This window comes from Macaca mulatta, chromosome 9 (assembly GCF_049350105.2).
Source record: "Macaca mulatta isolate MMU2019108-1 chromosome 9, T2T-MMU8v2.0, whole genome shotgun sequence".
Taxonomy (NCBI): domain Eukaryota; kingdom Metazoa; phylum Chordata; class Mammalia; order Primates; family Cercopithecidae; genus Macaca; species Macaca mulatta.
The window spans coordinates 136091873-136118617 of NC_133414.1; the positions used below are offsets into that span (position 1 = coordinate 136091873).

General features: G+C 48.0%; 1 protein-coding gene across 7 annotated transcripts in view; it reads right to left on the minus strand.

Moving 5' to 3' along the window:
• Positions 1 to 26745, minus strand: part of CHST15 (carbohydrate sulfotransferase 15) — an 85220-nt gene that overhangs the window by 20510 nt on the left and 37965 nt on the right. For all 7 annotated transcript variants that reach the window (XM_015148396.3, XM_077947812.1, XM_028826975.2 and 4 more), the window contains 4 exons: positions 16268 to 17321; positions 15171 to 15510; positions 12788 to 12934; positions 8985 to 9141 (listed from right to left, as the gene is read on the minus strand). In XM_015148396.3, the coding sequence (XP_015003882.1) occupies positions 8985 to 9141; positions 12788 to 12934; positions 15171 to 15510; positions 16268 to 16813 (1190 nt within the window). In that variant the 5' untranslated portion in view covers positions 16814 to 17321. The remainder of the gene's footprint in view (positions 1 to 8984; positions 9142 to 12787; positions 12935 to 15170; positions 15511 to 16267; positions 17322 to 26745) is intronic.

Genomic DNA, 26745 nt, shown 5'->3' on the forward strand with positions numbered 1-26745 from the left:
TGGGAAAACTTCTCTCCACGGTGGGTTCCTCCTCCTTCTGTAGTATTTTTGTTCATATCATTTTTATATTGAGAAATGATCCACATACCGTAGCGTTCACCCATTTAATGTGAACAAGTCGCCAGTTTTTAGTATACACCACCCAGCTGTGCGAACACACCACTCCCCAGTCCCAAGGTGTCTTCATTGCCCTGATAAGTGACTGCTGGTTCTAACACAGCAGTTCCCAAAGGGACCATGTCAGAAGTCACTAAGATCACCCAGCTCAATAGGCACCCAAACACACAAGCTTCAATCTCAGCTTCAGCTCAGACAAGGGCAGGTGCTCGGTGGCCTTGAGCTGTGACATTTCCTCTAGTTACTGCTCCATGCATGGGACTTCTCAGAGGGCCACTTTTGAGAAAAGATCCCAAGCTGGTGCTGCAGTTGCAGGCGGCGGGGAGCAGGTGACCATCCCTGGGCTGGCTCACCCCAGTGGCACTGGCTCCACCTCCCGTATTCCTCAAACACCCCCAGCTGGTTCCTCAATGACAGTTACGGGAATGGTCACATTTCCTCAGGCAGGAGGACCCGAGATGGGGACACGCTCATGTCCTCCAATTCACCCTCAACAACATCTTGCAGTCCTGTGGCCACGTGAGGGTCGTAATGAGAGGCAGCCACAGCACCTGGCCTCGTTATTCTCCATTTGCTGGAATCCGAATTGAAATCACTGATCAATAATTCCCAGCCTGTGATATGGTACCATCAATAACGATTATATATATTTTTCCTACCAGGAAAAAAAGGCCATTTAATGTAGCTGAGACCGAGACCTTTTGTTCCACCGAATCACGAACTGTGACTGTCTCATTAGGAGGCTCGATGAGACAGGACTGGCCAGGCCAGCTGATCTGGAGGGACTGTCTACGGTCACCTTAGACTGAACACGGGGGTGACACTGGGGAGGCTCATTTTCTGCCAGTTAAGAACATCCACGTTTGGTCCTAAAAACGCCCACATGAATGACAGGTGTCCTGTTTATCGGGGCCATTCTATTTCCTACCAGGCCCTAGGTTGCTTGTGCACAAGTGGGCTTCCCAGCCCCTCTTTGTTCCTTCCAGAGCATCCAATCACAGGGCCCCGGTAACTGTTCACAGACTGGGAGACAGCACTTCTCAGAGACGACACCAAGCATCCCTGACATCTCCGAGCCTGGTGTGGTTTACAGAGCACCTTCTCGTGATTCACCAGTGATCCTGATGGCAGATGTTTCTACAGGCAAGAAACCTGGGGTGCACTGAGGATTGCCCGGCTACCCTTGGTTACAAAGCCAGACCCAGGGTGTGGGCCCCTCACTGCAGGGCAATGGCCACTGCACACCGGGGGGTCCAGTATGTGACATGTGTGACCTCCTCCTTCAACAGCGTCAACCTCACTAAGCAGCCCAGAACTCTGGGCAAGACAGGTCCCAAAACTCTGGCTGCCCCAGGGTCGTTTCTAAGTGCCCTCCCTGATCCCGGCCCAGCGGGCAACATCTCACCTTGGGATCTCTATAGATACAGACACAACGGGGCTCTTTTTCCCTAGGGTGTGCCTCCTGCTCGGAACTGTCCTTTCCAAACAATCGTGTGGGAATACACAGGACTGCCAAGAACTTCGCAAACATTTCCCCAAAACATAAACATCGTTCAACACTTGGGAGTTTTCGGCTTGGTGGTTTCTCTCCCACCAATAACAAGATGTGGCGCCTCACCAGGCAGTCCCTCCTGAACAGTCTTCAGAGAACTCCTTCACAAAGACCGGAGCTGTCCGTCTGGCCTGGGCGCTGCCAGCTCTCCCTCCCCTCTCTGTGGTCAAGGCCAACCCCCTTGACCTCGGGTGGCTCAACAGCTCAGTCCTATTAAAGTGACCTCGCACCACTTCCAGGGCCCATATCAAGGTGTGTCAACAGGCAGCTTCTGGAAAGCAAAGTGCCTGAACCCACCAGGAATCAATAGGCAGCTTCAATAAAGATACCGCACTACAGTAGTCCTCGCAAGGACCCTTGTGATTCTTAATCTTCCAAAATCTTAGAGAAAAGGAAAGACTGAGAGCTGGAGGGAGGAGCGAGAAAGAGAAATCGATCTGTGGCTGTTGCTGCAACCTCTACAGCCCCACGGCTTTCTCCTCATTCTGTCTCTTCTGCACAGAGGCGTTCTCCTAATTTCCCTTTGAGATGGTTTAAATCAATAATGAATTCCTCAGTGCTAGGAACAGCCTGCGTTTTAATCCTTGTGCAAATCTGTTCTAGAGAAAACATCGCATGACATTCCCAACGCCAGGCTCTCTTCTGACTGAGAACATATCCACGGCTTTCAATCAGTGCTTCTAGGGGCTGGGGGAAGTTCAGCTGTTTGGAGAAGGGCTTTTGGTGCTGCCTGAATAGCAAGAGAGATTCTCAAGTCAAAGTTCTGCTGCGGTTCAAAGGCATGAATCCAGCTCAGCTCCCTCCTGTGCGTGCTGGCTCTTGCCCTAGGGTGGGCATCCTGCTCCCTCTGATGTGGAAGTAGGTGAATGAGGTGTAGACAGAGGCTCCCTGAGAGCAAACGGGATGGATTTTCCTCTCGTATGTACAGCTTGCATCTAGCACATCAAGGGTGTTCGATAAATACAGCCAGGCGTCACTTAACAGCAGTGACATATATGTTCTGAGAAATGCATCATTAGGCGATGTCATTATGTGAACATCATAGAGTGCTCACACAAACCCAGATGGCACAGCCCCCTACACACCTAGGCGGCAAGGTACAGCCTACTGCTCCTATGCTATCAGCCTGTACAGCAGGAATCCTGTAGGCAGTTGTAACATAAGAGTTAGAATTTATGTATTGAAACATAGAAAAGGCACAGTGAAAACACGGGATTGTAACATTATGGGGCCACCATCATACATGGGGTCCACTGTTGACCAAAACTTGGTTATGTGGTTTGCAACTCTATTTGGGGAATGAGTAAATGAGTAATCAGTTTATTGTTATTATTATGAGCTATTACTGATACCTAATAATAATAGCTAATGATTACATATTTTCCATTTGTCAAGCCCTGTTTAAACACATCACTACATACATTAAGTCACTGAACTCTCACTACCCCGGAAGTAGGACTATCTTCCCCCATTCTATCGATGAGAAAATGAGGCACAGAGAGGTTAAGTTTCTTGTCCCAGTTTACAGAGCAGTAAGTGACAGAGCTGGGGTTCCAATGCCTGTGTCCCTAGCACCAAAACCCCGGTACACCTCCTACTCAGCTGCGCACCACCCTCACGCCCCCTCACACGCTCTGCAGACAGAGTGAAACTGATGCAACCAGGATTCCTGTCCAAATGTTCAGCCCCGCTATTCCTCTGTGTCCCCCTGAGTGACTGCCTATAACAGAATCCATTTCATTAAAAGCCTGCTTCCTTTCCTAGTTTATCGTCATAACTGAATCATTTGGCCAGTCCAACGGGTTGTTTAAAAACGCAGTTTATAGAAGCCGATGAAGAAAAGAATGAGCCAGGTTCCAAGACTCCAGGCATTTGGGTCAAAACCGAGTTTGAATTCTTCACTGAGCTGAGTTCTCCTGCCCTTTGGACTCGTCGTCATAAAAAGGGAAAACGAACCATTCCTGTGGTGGGTCGTTTCTGGGCATTGCATTAAGACTATACACAGAATTAAACCCAAAATATAGACACTGTAAAATCGTTAACAGATGGTGCATGACCCCACTCCAAATGTCCCTTGAATAAAAGAGGAATGCAACTAGGTTGGAGGGGCCAGCACCTTCCACGCATTTTTCACATTTAATGGGGGCTATAACTGCCTCTGAAGTAAGAGACAAACTCTATCAACTGTCTCACAAACGAAGAGGCAGGAGGCTAATGTGAGATGCATTTGAAAAGAATAGTCTTTACCACTTACGAATGGGATTAAATAAAGACAAATTCTGCTTGCAACTGGTAGCTTCTTTTTAATTAACTGGGCCAATTTAGCATAGGAATGCATGAAGCTAGTTTTAAATTGTCATGATCTCTTACAGAGAGAAAACTGGAACATGAATTCTTGGCTGGCTTCTTTGGCCATATGAACCATCCCGTCCACTTCTTTCCAGTATTCCTCTGTTCTCCTCCAGGAAAAAAAAAAAAAAAAAACTTGCCACTTGAATCTTTCTCTGGAAATTTAAAAGTGATTTGACTTTGCTTAAAATTCCAACATTTTCAGACCCTCTACTTTGGATCAATTATAGAAGTAAAGGTTGAATGTGAACCTAAAACTAAAAATAAAGTAGTATTTCCCCTCTCCAAGTCAATTTATAGAAGGAAAAGAACAACTTGGGACCAATCCAACTTGCACCCAGCGACCCACAACATCTCCCGCGTACAGAAGTGCAAGGCCACAGAACAGGGCTAATGGCCCAGGATCCCGTTATGCTAATGGAACTTGGGCTCAGAGTGTTTGTTTCTTCAAGAGTGATCTAAACACACAGTATTTATCATCCTTTCTGGCCGAGATGGGAAACGCGCCAGCCTTCGAAAAAGAAGAAATTCCTATTGTTACTTATTTTTATAAATGTTTAAGAATAAATGAAATAGCTGCTATGTCAGTAACTTACACAGAAAATACGCACATAAACACAATTCCTCTGCCACTAGAGCTGGGATCAAGCTGGAAGCTACTCTCCTGGCTGCAAAGCCCAGGCCCCAGTTTCCTGAGGATCAGGTGCAGAACGGGAGGTGGCTGACTCCTAGGATGGTCCTCAGTGATCCCCGGTTCTTGGTATTCACACCCTGTAGTCTCTTCACATTGAGTGTGGCTAGACCTCACGACTTGCTTCTAACCAACAGAATATGGCAATGATGATGGGATTTCACACCCATGACTAGGTTAGAAAAAATCGTGACTTCTAATCTGCTAGCAGACGCTCTAGCTTGCTGGCTTGGATAAAGCCTGCAGCCATACTGGAGAGGCCCTTTGGCGAGGTACTGAGGGTAGCCTCTCACCAAAAGCCAGCAAAGATCTGAAGCCCTCATTCCAACAGCTCTTGAAGGAGCTAAATTCTGCCCACAACCATGTCCAGTTGGGAGCAGGTCCTTCCGCAGTCAAGCACATGGAAGAGCCCCAGCCTGGTGACAGCTGGATCACAGCCTTGAGAGAGACCCGAAGTAGAGGACCCAGTAAAGCTGCACCCAGGTTCCTGATCCCCAGAAACCATTTGAAGCTGCTAAGTTTTGGCGAACTTGTTCCCTAGCAGTACATAACTCATACAGCAGGCAATGCAAGGCCTGGGTCAGCGTCCTAACACATGCTGCTGCCCCAGCATCTTGCCCTTCTCCTCAGAACCAGGACATGTGCCACGACAAAGCCGCCGCCCACTTCTCTGATAAAGCACCAGCTCCCAGGGGGTAGGCACTGGGTGGCCACTGTTGTTCACCAGGGCACGTATGCTCAGTGCCCAGCACAGCACCCAGCCTGTGGCAGGGGCTGAATATGTGTTTGAATTGACCAACTATTTCTGTTAGGCTGAGGACCAGGGAGGCAAGAAGCTTTCATGTTCAATTCCTAGGATAAATAGAGTATTTGTTATTAAAAGAAGAAAACATGGTGGCTACTTGGGGGGACCACGCTGTGAACTGTGAGCCTCCTTCTAGCTGGCAGACTCGGGCTGGGTATGAGAGAAGAGTTTGGCAGGTCTTGCTCCTGGCTGAGCCGCTTGCACCTGCACGGTGCTGCTGTCTTCTGTTCCAATGCTCACCTTTGTGGTGTTTGTGTCCTCAGAGGTGGGACCAGAACCCAGGAAAAAAGAAACACACTCAGGGACCCTGGCTCCACCCCCTAACAGGGACCCTGGCTCCACCCCTAACAAGGACACTGGCTCCACCCCTAACAGGGACCCTGGCTCCACCCCCTAACAAGGACCCTGGCTCCACCCCCTAACAGGGACCCTGGTTCCACTGGACCCTGGCTCCACCCCTAACAAGGACACTGGCTCCACCCCTAACAGGGACCCTGGCTCCACCCCTAACAAGGACACTGGCTCCACCCCTAACAGGGACCCTGGCTCCACCCCTAACAGGGACCCTGGCTCCACCCCTAACAGGGACCCTGGCTCCACTGGACCCTGGCTCCACCCCAAACAGGAAAACACGTGGTCTTTTCCTTTGCACTTGTCCTTCTCTCTGCCTGGAAGGTTTCTTCATCTTAACCCACCTTCCTTCCTTGTTTACACAGCAAACTCTTATTCATCCTTCAAAATCCAGTCTGGCATCAGTTTTCTCCGGGTCAATTCCTTCTGGATCTCCCCACTCAGGAGCCCACTCTCCCAGCCTCCTACTCTGCACTACTGTAACCAACCACAGCCACGCCCACGTGCCCACCGGGAGCTCCAGTCTCCCAGGGCCCAGAGCAGGGCCCACACACACCAAACCCAGTCCTGACAGATAGGCCCCCACCTCTCTGTGCCCAGAGAGCACACAAGGCTGCCCCTGAGGTTAAGGCGTGGCCTGACCTTCCTCAGAATGAGGAACTAAGGAGCAGTGACAGGAAACAATTTGATGAGCACACCGAGCACTTGCGCCCTTCAGCTGGGAGCCGTGGGGGGGAGGGAGGCAGAGCAGCTGTGAAAACACCTCCAGGGACTGCGAGGGGTCAGTGCGAGGTGACAGTTATGTCACCATGAGAGCTCCGCTAGTGTGCATCAGCCCTGCTGAACAGAGGGAGACCAGCCTGCTCAGCAAGGCCAATTTCTGCCTCCAAAACACAGGAACCAGCAGGTGGGACGGGACATGGCAAGTGACAGCAAGTCAGTGGCTGCCTCGGAACAGAGTGGACGAAGTCCTGGGCTGGGAGATGCAGAGGGTAGGGAGTGAAACCACACCTGGCACTTGCCAGAATGCATGGCACTGGGACAGCCACCAAGAGCTCAGGCTCAGGCGCTGGGGCTGAGGGAGGGCGGATCCAACCTCTCCCTAACCAGGTCATACTCAGAGTGGCGGGAGCCATGCAGACTCCATAAGAGGGACATCAGCTCAGAAGTGTGACCAGGGCAGACTTTAAAGCATGTTTTTTGGGGACAAGAATGTAAAGTGAAAGAAGCAGGACATAAGACTGTACCGTCACACCCACGTGTATACACACACACACACACACACACACATACACACACACCTATTTGCATAGAAAAAGTCTGGAAGAAAATACACCAAAACATAAATAGTAGTTATCTAGGTGAGAAATTATAGTTTGAAAACAGTTTTCCAATATATGTTCTAAAATTTCCACAACAAACACGCCTTATTGTTATAATTGGCAAATACGTGGGGCCACGAAGGTATGCCACCTGAGGAAGGGATCCCACAGGTCAGTGTCCTGGGGCTGCCAGGACAAATCACCATGAACTGGTGGTGCATAATGACAGGACTCTTCCCCCAGTGTCCTGGAAGCTGGAGTCTGAAACCCAGGTGTGGGCAAGGGGGGCTCCTCTGGGGTGCCGGGGGAGAATCTGTTCCATACCTCTCCTGACTTCTGGTGTCTGCCGGCACTCCTTGGCACCCCTTGGCTGGTGGCAGCATCACTCCAGCCTCGTCATGAGGCATGCTCCCTGTGTCTTAGGGTGGCTGAGGGTCTACCCTGATCCAGTATGACCTCATTTTAACCTGAGTGCATCTGCAAAGATCCTATTTCCAAATAAGGCCACAGTCATACACACTGGGGGAGACAACTTTGGCATATCTTTTTGCGGGGCATAATTCAATCCATCAGAAGATGCAGTTGGCCCAAAGGAAAATACGACACAAAGGGCTGTGGTCCCCGTCTTTAAATATTGCCAGCCTCTCCTGTTTTGGAAGGATTAGACTTGGTCTGTCTGACTGTATTGAGAAGAAACAGGACTAATGAGTGCATGTTCCCCCAGAACAGACCTGGTCTCAAAATAGGAACACAGCTGTCCTAAGCTACACTGGCCATCTTGCGTAGAGAATTCCCTGACTCAGAGCGCCTCGGATTAGACTGGGGCCCCTCTGCTCTGATGTGGTGGTACTGGAGGAAGCGTTGGACAAAATAATTTTAAAGTCCTGGCAGCCCTGAGATTCTGTATTCACACAGGCAACAATGATGCAAGCATCGCCCAGTGGCAGCTGGGCCGCCCCACAGTGGCTGTTCAATATCCCACTACCCCGGCCTCACCCACGCTGGGCAACCCTTGATCTTAAAGCAAAGCTGCTCTACTCATCATTGTTCTTCCTTTTGGTCTCTCAAGGAAAGCTGGAAACTGTACATTCAATGCAGACAAGGATAAAGGCATCAACCACGTCGAGAGACACAGAACTCTAGGAGTTAAACCACGTGGCGAAGCCGACGCCCCTGATTCTAAGGGTGTTTCCCGAGCCTTGACAGCACCAAGGAACCGTCCTGTGTCCCTGGTCAGGCCCACTGGGGCTGAAGACATGCAGACCAGGATCAGAATGGTTAAGAAAACAATCTGCAATGTGTCAACTCAGTGACGACAGCCCCAAGAATAACACTTACATGAGAAACAGCAGTAACATTGCAAGTTCCATTGATTTTTATTTGTTTTTATTTATTTATTTTGAGATGGAGTCTTGCTCTGTTGCCCAGGCTGGAGTGCAGTTGCGCCATCTTGGCCCACTGCAGCCTCCACCTCCTGGATTCAAGCGATTCTCCTGCCTCAGCCTCCCGAGTAGCTGGGACTACAGGAGTGTGCCACCACGCCTGGTAATTTTTGTATTTTCAGTAGAGATAGGGTTTCACCATGTTGGCCAGGCTGGTCTTGAACTCCTGACCTCAGGTGATCCACCCACCCTGGCCTCCCAAAGTGCTGGGATTACAGGCGTGAGCCACTGCACCTGGCCTATTCAATTTTTTCTAAAGGAGACAAAATCTTAATTGTGATGACAGGAGTCATCACAATTTCTTCAAAAGTGCTTCTTCTTCTCACCCCAAATACAACACACAGAAACTGCTCACCTCTCCACAGGGTCCCTGAGCATGACAATCAGTTTGGCATTCGGCTGAAAGGCATGGATGAAGTCCTGGGTCAGAAACGGTGGCTCGCCGTCTGTGCTGTTGTCGTAAAAGAACGTCCAGGCATTGTTATCCCACATAGTGGAAGCACTGGCCTCCCCTGGAAACAGAAAACACTCCAAGTGAGCAGGGGTGGGATTCAGGCTCCCACGAAGTGGCCCCGGGTGCCAGAGGCCAAAGCTGGTCCCGATGCCTTCCTCTTAAGCAGCAGGAGAGGCCAAGCTGTCAGCCTTTGTGGGCAAACAGGACTCCAAAGAGAGAAGGTTGGATGCCCACCCCTGCCACAGTCACACCCCACCTCCAGCCCAAAAACCTCTGTCTGGAAGTCCAGGCAATCCATGCAACACTGAGTGTCCCCACCCCTGAGCCCCCTTTCCAAGGGGAGCAAAAAAGAAAACCTTCACCACCATCTGGGCCCCCAGTTTCACAGTATTTAACTTTGCTCATGGTGCACAGCTCTGTGGCATTTTAAGGGCCCACGGAGAATGCAGTCTGTGAGAAAATACACCAAAACACAAATAGCAGTTATCGAGGTGGGAAATTATAGGTGGTTCTGAAAATGGTTTTCCTGTATAGTTTTCCAATATATGTTCTATATAGTAGATGGTTCTAGTAATAGATGGAGTTCTCTCTGAACTGGGGGCCCAAGATGGCGAAAGGCCTTGCCATTTCTGCCCCGGATCTAACAAAGAGAAAGAGCTGGGGCAGAGCCAAACCACGTTTCAGAGCTGGGAGGAGCCGAGAACTGGTCTAGCAGCCCAGGAGCCTGGAGCTGGTACTAGATGGTTTCCTTCCAAGGCATCAGGAGAAAGCAGGAGGGTGGGAACACTAACCCTGACGAGGAATTCGAGTGCGATTTCCTTCCTTGAAGCTGTAACTGTTCATCTCAGGGCATACTCTAAGACTAAAAGACAGAGGGGCTTTGCCACAGGGCTCACACACCCTGTCTCCTGTGAGCCACTGCTCTGCACGCAGCTGGTGCCTACTCAGTGCAGACTGGGTGAACGGGAACTGGGTCCCAGCCAGTTTCACATTTCATCATGGTCCTCATGAGTGAAGGATGTAAATGGCAAACACACATCCCAGCACAGAGGTGATGCCAAGATACAGGCAGGCATTCCAACAGCGCAGACTCTCCCAGAGGACGAAGCCAAGTTCCTGAGGGTTTGAGGGTGTGTGTGTGTGTATGTGTGTGTGTGTGTGTGTGTGTGTGTGTGTGTGTTTGGGAAAGTCTTCAGAGATTTAAAAAGGAAGGCAAATCCATCAATCAGCTCTACACTTGATTTCCTGACAGTTTGCCAAGGACCACAGGACACATCTGAAAGTTACTTATCCGGGGAAAGACTGAGCCAGATGACTGAGTCTTTGGTCAGTGACAAGTGTATCATATCCCTGCAGGCCCCTATCAGTTCTGTCGGATGCATAATCACATCCAGGTGAACAGCTCTGTTCTGGCCTTTTTTTCTTTCTTTCTTTAAAGAGATAATACCCCAGGACACAGAAAAAACAAGTCAATCAGAAGTCCCTTGAAAATTCTACTCACAACGAATAAGAATATAAAGGACAAATGAACTCTCTAGCTAAATTGGCACAAATGCTGTCAGATCTCAAAAATGAACTGGTTCTAGAGCCATGGAGGCATTTCTCCATCCACCTGACTGTCTTCCTTCCATCCGGCCACCATCCATCCTTCATCCACCCAGGAAGCATTCATTTGGTGTCTAATCTGTGCTCAGCATTGTGCTTGGCACCAGGGACAGATCAGGGGAGGAAAGCACGGCCCCTCCTCTCTCAGACCTTAAGAAACAAGGGGGACAACAGGCAATTCAGGAAACAAAGAGTAGCATGTTGGGCACCTGGGAGTAGACGCAGGAGCCTTTCAACATGCCTAAAGCCCTAGCCCCAAGTTCAGCCATCACGTTCAGGCCACTGGCATCCTGAAGCTCTTGTGTGACTCTAGCTGTCAACAATGACAGCAGAAGAAAGGTCCTCTCTGCCCTAGGGGCCCAAGATGAGGCAAGATGGCTGTCTCTGCCCAGAATCTAACACAGAGGAAGAGCTGGGGCAGAGCTGAGTCCCTCTGAGTCATTTCAGAGCTGGAAGGAGTCTAGAACTGACCTGGTCCAACAATTCCACTTTGCAGAGGTGCAGACAGAGTCCAGGAACAGGAAAAATGACCGGCTGCACGGCACAGAGCTGGCTGCTGGCCCAGGCGGGGCTAGATACCTGTCCCACCACAAGACTACCCTAAAACTCACCAAACTCTGCTTTAAGTAAACATCAGCACAGTGATTTTATTTTTTGTTCTTTTTAAAACCTAGGAGCAAGCAAAATTAGGAGAATAACGGAGCCTTTCCTTTTTCATTCATTGTCTTAGTCTCTGTTTCCTGGCCCGAGGATACATATTTTTAGCACTTTCATAAGAACATGTGATTTTCCCAGAGGCATATGGTATAGGAGTCACAATGAAATGTAAGTCAGACTTGAGATTTGGGGAGTTTGGACCCCCAAGTTTGCAAAAAACTAGCTAAATCATACTGGAGGTGACTCCCAGTGACTTCATGTCTTTGAGCTTAAAAGAAAAAGAAAAGAATAAGTCAAGACTTTGGCACATAAGCCTGTCCCCTTGGATAGGAGAGTCTTAAGTTCAAAAGTCATCTTTCAAAGGGTTGATTACAATTCCTCTTAGTAGCTAATAGATTTATTTAATTTGGAGATTGCAAATATAACAGATCTAGGGAAATTAAAAAATAGATCACTGTCTACGGTAAACAATTTAAGCAAAACGTGATTCAATTTCTCTTTCAGAAGGCATCAGTGGATAAACGCCTTCTAAGCTGAATCCAATAAAAAGAATTATGTCAGACAAATAACAACTCTAGCGATCTAAGGTAGAGCGTGTGCACTGTAGTTATTAATCCTATTCATCCTGTACTGCATGCCGGAAGTTCTCCAGGACAGTATATTTCAGGTGCTTTTACCACACACACGCCTCCCCTCCCCACACACAAAGGTAACTGTGAAAAAAAAAATGGCTACGTTAATTTGCTTTACTGTAGTAATCATTTCATTGTCTCTGTTTCCAACAAAACATCACATTATGCTGTACACCTTATACAATAAAAAATAAATTTTAAAAAGAGTAAACATATATGTTTACTTATAAAATAATCTTGTGAATATTTAAAACAAATTATTATTAATCAACCTCATTTTGAATGCCCAAAGGCATTAGGTTGACAGAGGCTAGGCTTTTTAAACAGCAATTAGTTATAGGCGATGTGTCAGAGCGGAGTCTATTTCAGAAGAAGCTGCCTCCGTCTTATATGGTCCCAGTGGCCAGGGATTACAAAAGCCCCAAGCAGCAAATCAATGACTAACCAGTTAACTGCATTTATAATTCCCCATCCAAACTTATCAGATCAGTACATCAGGAAAAAGTCAATATCCCTGCTTAATTTCTTAAAAACAAAGAAATGGCAACTTCTCACGAAAGCCATCAGCTGTCCTTAAGTCTCCATAGACGTAGAAAGTCAACATTTCTGCTTTATAGTAACTGTTCAAGTGATGTGAACATTTTATGTAGTGGTAAAAGTGACGGCCAGGTGGAGCAGTGGAGGCTCAAAAGAAGTCTGCTGCCACGATGCAAATGTTCTGCAGGTGAAGCAGAGCTGGGCCAGGCCTGGAGCCTGAGCCAGGACCTCAGGGAGGGTGCTAGCCCTGCCAGAGTAACACAGAAGCCTTACCGATAATGATTGTATTCATCTTGCTCTGCTCCTTTGCAGAGCTGGCCTGCAGTCCTTGATGGATCTGGTGTGCGGCCAGGTCAAAGAGGTCCAGATAATCTTCCACAGGATAGCGGTCTCGCAGCCCATCTCTTAGGCGGACAATTCCTACAAGAACCAACATGCAGGAGATACTGAGGACAAAGTTGCTACTGCTGGAGCGATGGCCTCCCAGACAGCAACCAAAGAGAGATGGAACGGCCTAAAGGGCCTGGCTACAGCAGCAGGAGGCTCAGCCCGGGTAGCTTCAGAAAGGGTGGCTGGGGATGGGGGTCTATGGGGCCTGGCTACCCACTTTCAATCCATGCATGCTTCAAGGGCTGGAAGATACCACCACTAAGCTGGACAGTGGGAGATTAAAGACTGGAACACCTATTCAAGAGCTAGAAACATGTCTCCTTGGAGGGACAGAGTCTGGGGCTGGTTAACTTGTGCACAGGTGGGACTCTTAAGTGGCCGGGCAGCAATGACAGCCAGGATGCCTATGTTGTGTGAAACAGGGACAGAGGACCAAGGGCAGCCCACGGGGGAAAGGAGGGCAGTATCCTATAAACTCCATGATGCCTTCCTCATGGGGGCCAGCCAGCACCTGCCTGATGTTCTCTCTCCTGCCCTGTTCAATCAAATACCCTGCCCTTTGTCCAAACAACAAGGGGAACTGATCATACTCTAGACAGACATGGATTCTGGCATCAGCCACATAGAGCTTAAATTCACCCCCTGCCTGAAAAATAAATAAATTTCACTTGCAAACATTTAAAAATCCACTTCCCAACGCCACAACTCCTGAAGTCAATGGAAATTGGAAAGAGAACATCCGTGGCCAAAGCAACAAGAGGTTCAAGGTGACATTGAAGACTAGATTCCAGAGGCCTGCCTCTGTTCTTCCTCCTTTCCTGCCAGTGGGAAGCTGATTTTCATTAAGGGGAAATCACTGTGAGCCTCGGGGGAGCACCCTACAGCAGGGGAGTGTGTTCAGACACACCAGCAAATGCATAGGGATGTGAAACCCTGGCTCCTACAGCGGCCGCTGCTAAACCACAAAAGAAACATTTACACTTTAGCTCACTGTAGGACGAACATCATCAAAGGATGAAAGCAAACGTTTGTCAGGAAACACATTAAGAGTTGGTCTAAGGAAAATTTTGAAGATTCCCTTCTAGGCAACCTGAGTCCATTACTGGAAAACACCCTCGTGGCCTGCCCAGACTCTGGGTGACAATAGGCACGTATACCCCTCAGCTCCAGTGACCAAAGCTCTCCTGGCACAAGCAAAAGGTTACAGAAAGGAGACAGTGATCTGAGGACCACAGGGTGCCTGGGGCTGGGCTGGAGCAGAAAGGGATGGGCAGTGGTCATGGTCAGCCTGCGGCAAAGGGCTGAGAGCAGGGCCTCCAGAATGATCTCCATGTGGTTATCATATGGAACCCATAAGGCAGATGGGACAGGTCAGAGAAGCTGAGGCCTGAAGCAACTCAGTATCCCCCAGGTGCAGTGACTGCAGCTGAACAACACACAGCTGGGAATAGCACAGAGGAGGGAACAGCACAGAGCAGGGAGCAGCACAGAGCAGGGAGCAGCACAGAGCAGAGGAACAGCACAGAGCAGGGGAACAGCACAGAGCAGGGGAACAGCACAGAGCAGATAAATAGCACAGAGCATGGAACAGTACAGAGCAGGGAGCAGCACAGAGCAGGGAACAGCACAGAGCAGAGGAACAGCACAGAGCAGAGGAACAGCATAGAGCAGGGGAACAGCACAGAGCAGGGGAACAGCACAGAGCAGATAAATAGCACAGAGCATGGAACAGTACAGAGCAGGGAACAGCACAGAGCAGGGAACAGCACAGAGCAGAGAGCAGCACAGAGCAGGGAGCAGCACAGAGCAGAGGAACAGCACAGAGCAGGAGGCAGCACAGAGCAGGGAACAGCAGGGAATGGTACAGAGCAGAGGAACGGCACAGAGCTTGGGAGCAGCACAGAGCTGGGAGCGGCACAGAGCTGGGAGACAAGAGTCCCGATCACACCTTCCTTGCGGGCCCTTACTAGCCACTGGCACTTACTGCTCACTGCTCGGGTCATGTGCCCGGGCTTTCGGAACAAGAAGAGATGCCAGTTCTGACTCGTCCCCTTGTCCTGCACACAGCTGGCAATCAATGCTCACTGCATGGCTCACTGGAACCGGGTTCCAGTGCTGGGTCTCTGCCTGGGAACAGCCTCCTAACAAGGGAATTGTGCAATCTCTTTCTGCGGCCCTCGCCCCCCAACCCCAGCGCTAACGTTGCGGGAGGAATGAACGAATGATGGAACGAGACCAGACAGGAGCCCTGGGACCCGGCACTCACCAAACCGCTTCCGGGTCCACCAGTGTGGCTCCTTGATGGCGGAGAACTTGACCTCAGGGTGCAGCCGCAGGCGGTCATAGAGGTCTGTGGTCCCGCACTTAGGCTGCCCTATGATGTAGAAGTGCGGCAGGCAGCGCAAGCGGAAGTGCTTCCCGTGCGCGTGCGCCAGGTGGCCCCAGAAGGCCTTGCGCAGCGCGTCGAAGGTGGAGCGGAAGCGCTTGGAGTAGAGCACGTAGGAGTTGGTGAGGTACGGGTCTGTGGTGTTCCGCCCCGAGAACTCCTCGTACCAACAGGGGCTCTTACTGTTTGGAAGGAATTTATTGGGGATGACTGAAAACATCTGCAAGGAAACAGAGGAGGAGAGACACCGAGGAGGGGAAAGTGAGCAAAGACACAATCTACCCGCAATGGGAACATGCCCTGAGACTGACGACCGTCTTCAAATTCGACCTGTTTGACAATGACTAACAAATAAAGCAAAACTTGGTAGACGGTCAATGACTGTGCTTTCCTCACCCCCGCCCCTCCCCCCCCCCACAAAAAAAACTTGGATTAAAGATAATCCAAAATAAAGATTATTTTGATTAAAGTTAAAGAATAAAAGTTTAATTAAAATCCATCCAACCATAATTTACCTTTCTGACACACAACACACACGCACACATGGTAATTAAACAATCTTTTTACTAGTTGTATATTTAAATTGCCGTTAGAGATTAAAATATAGAATAGAAGCAGAAAATCAAATTTAACGCAGCTTTAAAATCCCAAATGATGGTGATCTGCAAAAGCAACTTTTAACTACCACGATCACATGTCAAGCAAGAAGTTCTGGAATGAAATAATGAGAGCCGGCGGCCCTTGAACATGCCTAACCCAGCGTTCAGGACAGCAGATTCCCTTCCTGGCACTCCATAGCATAAGCAAACATCACTCTTTCAGTGCATTCAAATCCATAAGGCTGTCAAATGATCCTTGCTACATCTGAGACATTTTTCAGTCATTTTCCTTCTGTGTTCCCAAAGATGGTGATAGAAAGAAAAGCACTCATTTCTAAAAATCAACCAATCAGTCAAGATTAGCACAAAGCTACTCACATGCAACTCCTGCTTCTTAAGGTCTTCTAAGTCTGGGAGTTGTCTGGTCGTGAACTCAATCCTAGCTGTGATGCTGTTGATAATTAATTTAATGCTTGGATAGTCCTTCACGTATGAAATGTTATTTACAGAGGATTGATGATGATGTTCTTTTGTGTCGCTTGGGTTTTCGCTGTCCATCAAGCTGGGGTTGCTGGGGAAGCCTCCGTAATGGAAAGGTGATGAGATCAGAAGCTCTTGGTGGGCCCCAGAAAGGATGTAAGAAGCCATTACCAAGGTCATTATTATCAGTCCAAAAACGAGGCTACATCGCTTCCCCTTCTTGAAGCACATAAACCCACCCCAGTTCTCGTTCCCTTCAGTCCTCACTTCGAGAACAGCAAGCAAGTTCATCTGCTTACTGTCCACACGAAACAGAATTTTGTTTTCTCCTTTGCACGTGGGGCACGCCTGGTGACCGTGGTGGGGGCCCCCTCGGCAGTTGACCTGGTGCTTGTGTGCACCGTCGGGTAACAGCTGTATGCAGCAATTAATGCAGTGCCTCATGGTAGTGCCAGTGCCCTGGGCTTACCGAGCCATGGGTGGTGGTCCCCCCAGGAGTCTGGATGTCCACAAATTGTGCCGGAAAACCTTAAGGATGCCTTGTGATTACATAAGATGGATGGAAAGCACAAATACAAAAATAAGCACACACCACAGCACTAGAGAAAGAGGACGCACATTCTTTGGTTCAGCTCCGAAAGAAAACAAAAGGAAGTGATGTCCCAGAGTCATGTTCTACAAGAGCCTCTGCAACCTTGGAGAAGGTCACTAGTTCGGGAGCAGCTCTGCCTGCCCTTCAGGTTTTTCCCATGGCACAAAAAAAGGTGGAAGAATTCTCACTGGGGAATATGGAAACACACAAAAAATTAAAAGAAATCATGGTCTTTTCACTGATGGATGGATTGCCATGCCATCCACGGAGGCATCTGTGAAGATCTCCACTTTTACATCCTGAGTACCTTTGGAATATTTCCTCTTTGTGGGGCGCAAACTTTAAAAAATGCCAGATTTCCTACACAAAAAGACAAGAGGCTTTATTACATTGTGTGGTAATAGCGATAACCCAAAGCTCATCCTCCAACCAGAGACAGATGCTCACTCTCTTTTCCACCTCTAAGTCCAGCCAAGCCAGCCTGGTTCTAAGCAAGTCATAGAAAATCATGAGGATAAAGGAAGAGGTTTCAGGTCCTTGCAGTTGGCTTTGGGGCTCAATCTCTGCCACCGAACATGGTCCCAATTCCAGCACCACCAGCGCCACATCAAACATCTCACATTGTGCATGGTCCACATCTCCCCTAATCCCTCTGCCTTGATATATCTCAGTTACAGGATCTCTGAATCCCAGGATGTTGTGATCATTCTCAGATTCATGCACAGTCAATGACTACAAATTTGAGGGATGAATTGAAATATCAGTGCTTTTCAGTCAATGAAAAATCTCAAGAATACTAAGGAGGATGGTTAGAATGGGAGCAGGCAGAGAAAATGTGTTTTTTCCCTCTCGCTGGCATCAGCAGTCTCTTTCTTAGAGTTAACCTTTATTATCAGATTAGGAAGCAAAAGTTAATGAAAATTTAGAAACAATGAAATGAGTCTCTCCTTCAGTAGAATGTATCATATTAAAAAACCACTTGACTTTAAGTTATTAAGCAATTAAATCCAATGTATAGTATTCCCTCGAGTGGCACAGAGCTTCAGACCCTGACATAATTTTTCATTTTCATCATCTCGAGCAAGATATGATTCTTAAAAACCCATTAATAGAATCCTGTGGTTATAAAATATATTGTTGCCCAAATGACACTTCTTTGTAGATGTCATAAAAAGAGCCATGGATAAGCAAAAAAGGAGACCTACTTAGTTTCTGGCAGTGGTAGATCACCACTAATTGGCTGTGTGACCCTGAGCAAGCCACATAACCTCTCTGAGCTTTGGTTTCCTCAATAGCAAAATTAGGAAAATAGGGCACCTTAACAGGTACTAAATTAGCTACTACATGTAAAGAGTTTGAATAATGCCTGACACATATTTAGCATACCATAAAAGGTAGATAGCATTGATAACAATAGCATCATCAACTACTACTATGATTTTTCATTGTCAGTGAATGCCAAAAACATTTGAAATGGGATCAAAGATGAAAGATCCTATACCACATGATTATTCTTTAGCAATTGAAAATTATCCAAGAGTAGTAGATTCATCTCCAACTCTACACACGCCATGCCTCAAACAACCCTCACTGTGTCCATAGAGGCGGCATTAACTAACCCCGCATCAAGATCTCCATGTACTGGCTGAAGAATTAAACAATCAGAACTCAACAGAAGAAATGTTCATGCCCCTTGGACTGAAAACCTCGTGTTTTCTCAAAATATGGTGGCCAAGAAATAGCCAAGCTGTGTGTTTCCCAAAACGTCTTCCTCCCACAAAATGTTCCGCTTGCCGTTGGTGAGTGTTCCATGCTTAAATTATTTGGAGAAAATGTGGAATGGACAAAATTACACAGAATTCTTTACAGCCGAACTTTTCAGGGCCTTTGATATGCTAATAAGCCCTGTGAATCCACAAGAGAGGAATATAATACACAAAGTTGTAAGTACATAATTGGCCAAGGAATCTCACTAGGGTATCAAGGAGCCAGTTTGAGAAAGGCTGGTCAGTAGAGGCTGAGACCTGAGTCCTGCAGAGGCGCCGGGGCGGGGATGCAGAAGGGGCCAGTTCTGGGAAGCCAGGCCGGACATCTCAGGCCCTACCCCCATCTCTTATCCCTGAGGGCAGCTGGAGGGACATGAGGGCAGCTGAAAGGACATGTCAGAAACCTCAAGACTCAACCTCTGCTTCAAACTTGCTCAACCACCCCTGACCCATCGCTTGCTACAAACAATTCTTCCAAACTAAAGAAACAAAAGGGCAAGATCCCCTACTTGGAAACTCCATCATTAAGGCCAAGAAAACATTTTTTCACATGTCCAAGACAGGGCCAAGCCGGGGTTAAAAATGAGACTCCAACCAGCAGCTCAGCAGGGAGGGAATTCACACCCTCCTGTCTTTCTGCTGCAGAAGATCGAATTAGATTCTTTAAAAAGCAAACAAAACACGGACTTTGAAGCTCCAAGACAGGAATGTACATAATCTGGACCCAAACGAATGGGCAAAACATTCCTAAACAAGGGCAGGGGAAGCTCATTTCAAGCAAAGCGAAAACATGAGCAGCTGACAGTCTCAACAGAGAGGAGGGAAGATGGGGTGCCCGGACCGGGTCCACAGAGCATGTCTGCCGGGCAGCCGCCCCCTCCAACCAGCCCAGCCTCTGCAAGTCCTGCTTCCTAAACAGAAAGAACTGAGGAGGCAATTTGAGAGGCTGCAAGAACCTTAGCAAAACACTCAGATACAGTGTTTTCTCAGCTCCTAGCATTCTTTCATTCGTTCATTCATCTGTTCAACAAATATCTTTTGAAGAACAGCTGAGTGTTGCACATGTCCAGTTAGGGGGAGGCCAGCCAAAAGCCAATACAAGATGAGGGATGTGATGTGGAAATAAAGAGATGAGTATTTGGTCTCTATCCTTGGGTACTGGTACACAGGTGCTAAAATCCTTGGAATTTTTCTGAGTGATGGGGTGAGAGAAGCACCTGTCGTCATTCATGACAAGCCCCTTTCAGCCATATCTGAGTGTATCCTGATGCGGTGACCCTTTGCAGGCCAGGATAGCTCCAGGCTGAGGGCTGGTCACCAGAAAGACCAAGCCTCAGTTAGCAGCTTTCAGCAAACCCCCCAAACTCCAGGTCGGGAAGAAGGGCTGCAGATGAAGTCAATCACCAGTGGCCAATGATTTAACCAATCATGCCTTTGTAATGAAACTGCCATCAAAACCCCTAAACCACTGGGCTCAGGCAGCTTCCAGGTTGGTGGACCCTTCGAGGTGCTGGGAAGGTGGAATGGAGGGAGAGGGCATGGAAGCTCTACACACCTTCCTCCAACATACCTCACCCCATGCGTCTCATCTGCTGGCTGTTTCTGCATTGTATCCTATAATAGACTGATGATGAGCCAAGCACTCTCCTGAGTTCTGTGAGTCATTCTAGAGAATTACTGAACCTGAGGAGGTTGTGGGACTCTCTTGCCTTTGTAGCCAATTTGGACAGAAGCATGGGTAACCTGGGGACCCAGTACTTGGGACTGGCATCTGAAGTGGAGCAGTCTGGTGGGACCAAGCCCTCAAACCTGTAGAGTCTGCCTCTGGTAGGGGCAGACTTGAATTGAATGGTAGGATAATCAGTTAGGTTCTGGAGTTGGAGGATTTGCTGGTGTTGGAAAACACCCCTGGGCTGGGGTGGGAAGGGGGGTCCTCTCTGAGAAAAAACATAAAACTACCTCACATTTACAAGTTTTTACCAAAATCGATAGCCACTGTATAGTATGTCAAACATGCAGTAAGATGGACAAGCAATCTGAAGGCCAGGTGAATCCCTTGTAAGTGAAGGCCCTAGAGCCCGGCGGCTTCCAGACGAGCCCTCCCCTGACGGGTGCGAGTGGTGCAGGGCTGACCCAGAGAGGAGTTCTGTTCCCAAGTGGAGCTTGTGTACCACCAGGGGTAGGGGTTGCAGGGCACAGGCTATAAAGAAGTCCCAAATGAATAAGATAATCCCAGATGCTGCTAGATAAAGGCTATGCAGAAAAGAATAAAGAAAAAGGGGAGAGAACAATAAAACCATTGGAACAGGGTTTTGGAATTCTTTGTGCCATCCTAGGATGGCCCATTCTTTGTTGTCAGGGCTGTCCTGCGTAGGATGCTTAGCAGCACCCTGGCCTCTACCCACTGGATGCCATAGCACCCGTTCCCCTGAGATGTCACAACTAAAAACGTCTCCAGGCATTGTCAATGTCCCCTGGGGTGCATAATCACCCCTGGGTTAGAGTCACTGCCTTAGAGGAGTGGGAGGTATGATACACAGGGTGACAGGGAAGACCTGATTTCACAGGGACATTGGAGGAGAAACCTGAATGACAAGAAGGAAGCCAGTCACATGGAGACCAGGGGAAGCAAAGGCCCTGTAGAGAGATGCTGTGGGGAGTCCCAACCCATGAGGGCTACTGGCAGCGTAGGCCAGTAGTGGGGGTGGAAACCCAATGGGAGAGGAGGCAGGGACCAGGCTCTGTATCTTGAAGGCCAAAGTCAGGGGTGGGATTTGCTCAAGTGCAAAAAGGGAGGCACACTATATATTCTTTTTTTTTTTTTTGAGATGGAGTCTCACTCTGTGGCCCAGGCTGGAGTGTAGTGGCACGATCTTGGCTCACTTCAACCTCTGCCTCCCAGGTTCAAGCGATTCTCCTGTCTCAGCTTCCGATGTACTGAGATTACAGGCACACACCACCGCGCCTGGCTAATTTTTGCATTTTTAGTAGAGACGGAGTTTCACCACATTGGCCAGGCTAGTCTCGAACTCCTCGCCTCAAGTGATCCAGCCCGCCTTGGCCTCCCAAAGTGCTGGGATTACAGGCATGAGGCACCATGCCTGACCTCAAAAGAATTTTCATACTATGTATAATTACTAAAGAGCATAACTCAGGGAAGAAAAATCCAAGTAATGGGGTGGTATTGAAAGGAAAATGGATTGCTGTTATGTTCCTTATCTGGCCTTTTCCATAGGCCACAAATTATCCCAAGCACAGTCATTCAGAAACCTAACACTCAAGTGGTTCCTCCTTCAGAAAGGAGTCATGTATGCCCCTGCACTTCACCTGTCTGGAATGTCCACGTTTGGTGCCGGTCGACTCAGACAAGACGGGGCCCTTGGCGCTTCTGTTCATGTATTAAACCAAAGGATTCAGGTGTACATTTCAGTGAGATTACTTCCCACCTGGGCTCAATTCTGAGCCTGATGGATGCAGACCATCACTGTGGGAACCTGGCACCAGGAGAGAAATCAGATAACGGGTCCCAAAATAGAAAGTGTTCAATTACCCAGCCCTTGCTTGGACACCCCCTATTAACCTATGCACCCAAGCATCATTAGCAAGCCATTTATAACAAAATTGTAATTGAGAGACCCAGAAATACCACTTTAGATTAAGTAATTGAATGCCCCCTCAGTGTAAGATCGATAAAGGGCATCCAATTTCACCCTAGGAAAAACTTATTAAATTATTGTAGCTATAAGCTGATATAGCAGAGGAAAGATGTATGAAACTTCAGAAGAAATCTGGATGGATTTAAATAAATAGCTTCATTTTGGTAGAACATTTACATCTGCCCTCTGGGGAGAGAGAGGGAAAAAAATAGCTAATTACATTATTTTACCTTTATGTTTTAAGGAAAAAAATTCAATGGCTCTTAATTAACCTTTACTAAAACACAAAGCCTTCTTCTGATTAGTATGTCTAACTGCTGACATTCCTCTTTAGGCTATATATATGGAAATACATTTTTTCAAGGAATATTAATCAACAAGTAGGAGAAGGAACATTTTTCACATGTAGCTCGAAGACAGAAGGTTGTTGCTGAGACTGAGAAGAAAGCCAACAAGACTGAAGAGTTCTGTACAAATTGTAAATCATCAGATTCAGTCTTCTACCTGGACGTTGACAGTTTTGATCACATCCAGTCAATAAGCAGAATAAAGCCACATCACAACATTCACTGGCCCATAGCATAGTGGAGAGAACACAGCAGTCACATGGGTTAGGATTCCAAGTCCATGTCCACCCAGTGGCCTTGGGAAAATCACTTAAGGTTTCTGGGCCTCTGTATTTTCAAAAGAAGTCCCTGCTAGCAACAGATCACGTACAGCATTGGAGTTCAGAGCCCAAGTGCTGGAGCCAGGCTGCCCAGGTTTGATCTTGAACAAGACATTAAACATCTCTTCTCCCCATTTCCTTGGATACAACTTAGGAATAATCACAGGACCTGTGTCACGGAAGTGCTGTAAGCACCTAGTGAACTCATTCATGCAAGGTACTTAAAAGAGTATCTGGCCCGGCTGAGCGCAGTGGCTCATGCCTGTAATCCTAGCACTTTGGGAGGCCGAGGCGGGTGGATCACAAGGTCAGGAGTTCGACACCAGACTGACCAACATGGTGAAACCCCATCTCAACCAAAAATACAAAAATTAGGGAGTGGTGGCGCATGCCTGTAATCCAAACTACTCAGGAGGCTGAGGTAGGAGAATCATTTGAATCCAGGAGGCAGAGGTTGCAGTGAGCCAAGATTGTGCCACTGCACTCCAGCCTGGGCAACACAGCAAGAGTCCGCCAAAAAAAAAAAAAAAAAAAAAAAAAGTGTCTGGCCCATAGTTAGTGCTCAATAAATGTTAGCTGGTATTACAGATGCACAGTGCTGGCCCACAGTGGGAATTTCATAAATAGTTATTTATTACTCTTTACCATAGATTGCATTATTGGTCTCAAGTTTTTCTTCTTCCCCTTGTTCACATTCTTTGCCACTTTGGAGGGCCTTCAGCTGCAGCAGTGATGTATTTCTCCACCCTTTGGTTTGAGTTGGGTGGCTTGCTTTGGCCAGCAGAATGAGGCAGAAGTGGGCTTAGGGCTGGCACATGCCAGGCCCTCAGACATGTCCTGTGTACTCATTTGTCCTCTTGCACCCTTGCTTGGCCAGGAGGAGTTGAGACAGGTGGAGCAGGGCCACCTGGCTGAGCCCACCCAGAGCAGCCAACACCCACTGGATCTCAGCCAATTCCTAAAGACAGCAGAGAAATAATAAAGGGTCGATTTTTCTTTTTCTTTTTTTTTTTTTTTCGAGACAGAGTCTCACTCTGTCGCCCAGGCTGGAGTGCAGTGGTGTGATCTCAGCTCACCGCAACCTCTGCCTCCTGGAGGCTGGCTACCACCAGCAGTAGATATGCCAACATGATAATGGAAATTCAGAGGGGAGGCTGGGCGCAGTGGCTCACGCCTGTCATCCCAGCACTAGGCAGTCGGATGACTCAAGCCCAGGGGTTCTAGACCAGCTTGGGCAACATGGCAAAACCCCGTCTCTATAAAAAATACAAAAATTAGCTGGGTGTGGTGGTGCACACCTGTAGTCCCAGCTACTCGGGAGGCTGAGGTGGGAGGATTGCTTGAGCCTGGGGAGGTTGTGGCTGCAGTGAGTCGTGATCACACCACTGCACCAGCTGTGCAACAGAATGAGCCCCTCTCTCAAAAACAAACAAAAAGAAACTCAGAAGGGAGCTGTTCCTGAATCAAGACACAATGGCTGAAACATCGGAAAATAACACACCAGGTTATTTTCTGACAAAATGTGTGTGTATGACAACCACAGCTGTTTTGTTTTAGATATCCAAACAACCGGCCCACACTCCCCCGCCTCCTGATGAAGAGGCCTTCCTCCTTGCCTCTTTTCAGTTACTAATTTCTTCCTTGCTTCCTTCCTCTCCCTGAGCAAGCCTTTCCTGTAATCTGATCCTTATGGTTTCCTTGCCAGATTTCATCTTTCCTGATGCCTGGGACGCGTCACTCGTGCTTTGTCTAAAACAGGTATTCTCAAACCACGATCTGGGGGATCTTCCTGGCCGGCCCAAAATCTGTGCATACAAAACCCAGGCAGTTTTTAAGCTTATTTTTAAAGCACACTTAACTGTCTTTTAAGTTCATCATCAACATTACTTTTGGTTAATCACAACCACCTTACATGCATACAAAGTACATTCAATGCTATTATTTTAGTCCGTAAGCCATATCCATAATAAACAGGCATTTCCCCAAGACCAGATCTCTATAATATGCAGCCAGCGCCTTCCCCGTATTCTGAGCTCACTGATTCTCAACTTGGTAGTGTCATGTACGTCCGTGTGAAGAGGCCACCAAACAGGTTTTGTGTGAGCAATAAAGCTTTTTAATCACCTGGGTGCAGGCGGGCTGAGTCCCAAAAGAGAGTCAGCGAAGGGAGATAAGGGTGGGTCTGTTTTATAGGAGTTGGGTAGATAAAGGAAAATTACAGTCCAAGGGGATTTGTTCTCTGGCGGGCAGGAGTGGGGGTCGCAAGGTGCTCAGTGGGGGAGATTTTTGAGCCAGGATGAGCCAGGAAAAGGACTTTCACAAGGTAATGTCATCAGTTAAGGCAAGGACCAGCCATTTTCACTTCTTTTGTGGTGGAATGTCATCAGTTAAGGCAGGACAAGGCATTTTCACTTCTTTTGTGATTCTTCAGTTACTTCAGGCCATCTGGGCGTATATATGTGCAAGTCACAGGGGATGCGATGGCTTGGCTTGGGCTCGCAGGCCTGACAGGTAGAAAGATGGGATGTAGGAAAAACGGTTTCCAAGCAGTCAAAAATAAGACACTATGCCAGGCTTCGGAGTCAGGGAGACCTGCATTTCAACCCGAATCAAGTCTAAGGCTGCTCTAATGATCTCAGGCAACAAATTTAACCATTCTGTGACTAGGTTTCCTCATCTGTAAAATGGGAATCAAATGATCTGTCTCCTAGTGTGAATGTGAGGAAGAAATGAGGTCATATACACAAAATGCGTAACCCAGAGTCTAGTACCCTGCAAGCCTTGGAAGGATGAGCCATCCCAAAATATGCCAAATTGATATGTTGATTATTTTGAGTCAAAAACACTGGAGGAATTATAGTTTCAGACAGGGCCAGCTGACCTGTCTCTTCCTGCATACTCCAAGCCGTAGACTCCTCTGGGAGGAGTACCCTTCCCCTGCCAGGCTGAGAAAATGGCCCTCCTCAGCAGAGCCTGGGAACTGGGGGCTGCAATGGACCAGGATAAATACACTTCACAAAGGAACCCTTCTCTTCCACTGGTTTTACACACCCCATATATCTCCCAGAGACTCCCCTAGAAATGTATATTGCTCCACCAGATCCCTTGTGTTCCATCTCTTCTGAAATTGATTGTTCTTTGTCTAAAAGGTCTAAAACCTTCAACTCCACTCTCTTGTGAAGATTCCCAGGTCCGTGTAAAACTAACAAAGTGTGTTTGCTTTCCTTTTGTTTGTCTGCCTGGTGTCAAGTTGGCTTCTGTATGCAGTTGAGGAGCCCGCAAAAGAGTTAACGAGGAGGGGGCTGGAGGTGATCTCTGGCTCTCCTGCATCTCAATACATGACCTGGATTCCTTGCATTATTACTGGAGAGTCCCTTGGGTCCCCACTCCAGGGTTACTTGCTTTCAGTGTGCATATATTATAATTCCAGACACTGGTGTCCAATTTTCTTGTCTGCCACTCATCTGAGGTGATGCCCTGGAAGAGGCAGGTAGCCACACAGATGCAGGAAGTAACACCCAAGTTCTACAGTAGAACAACGTACTAAGAAGCTGAGCTGGCCGGGATCATTTGGGCACCCCTGTCACCAGGGCCCATAGCTCTGGCGAGCCGGGCACAGCTGTGGGGAAAATTCTGGAAAAGCTCACCCCCTCCAAACGACTGTGGCCATCCAGAACTTGTTTCAGTGCTCAACA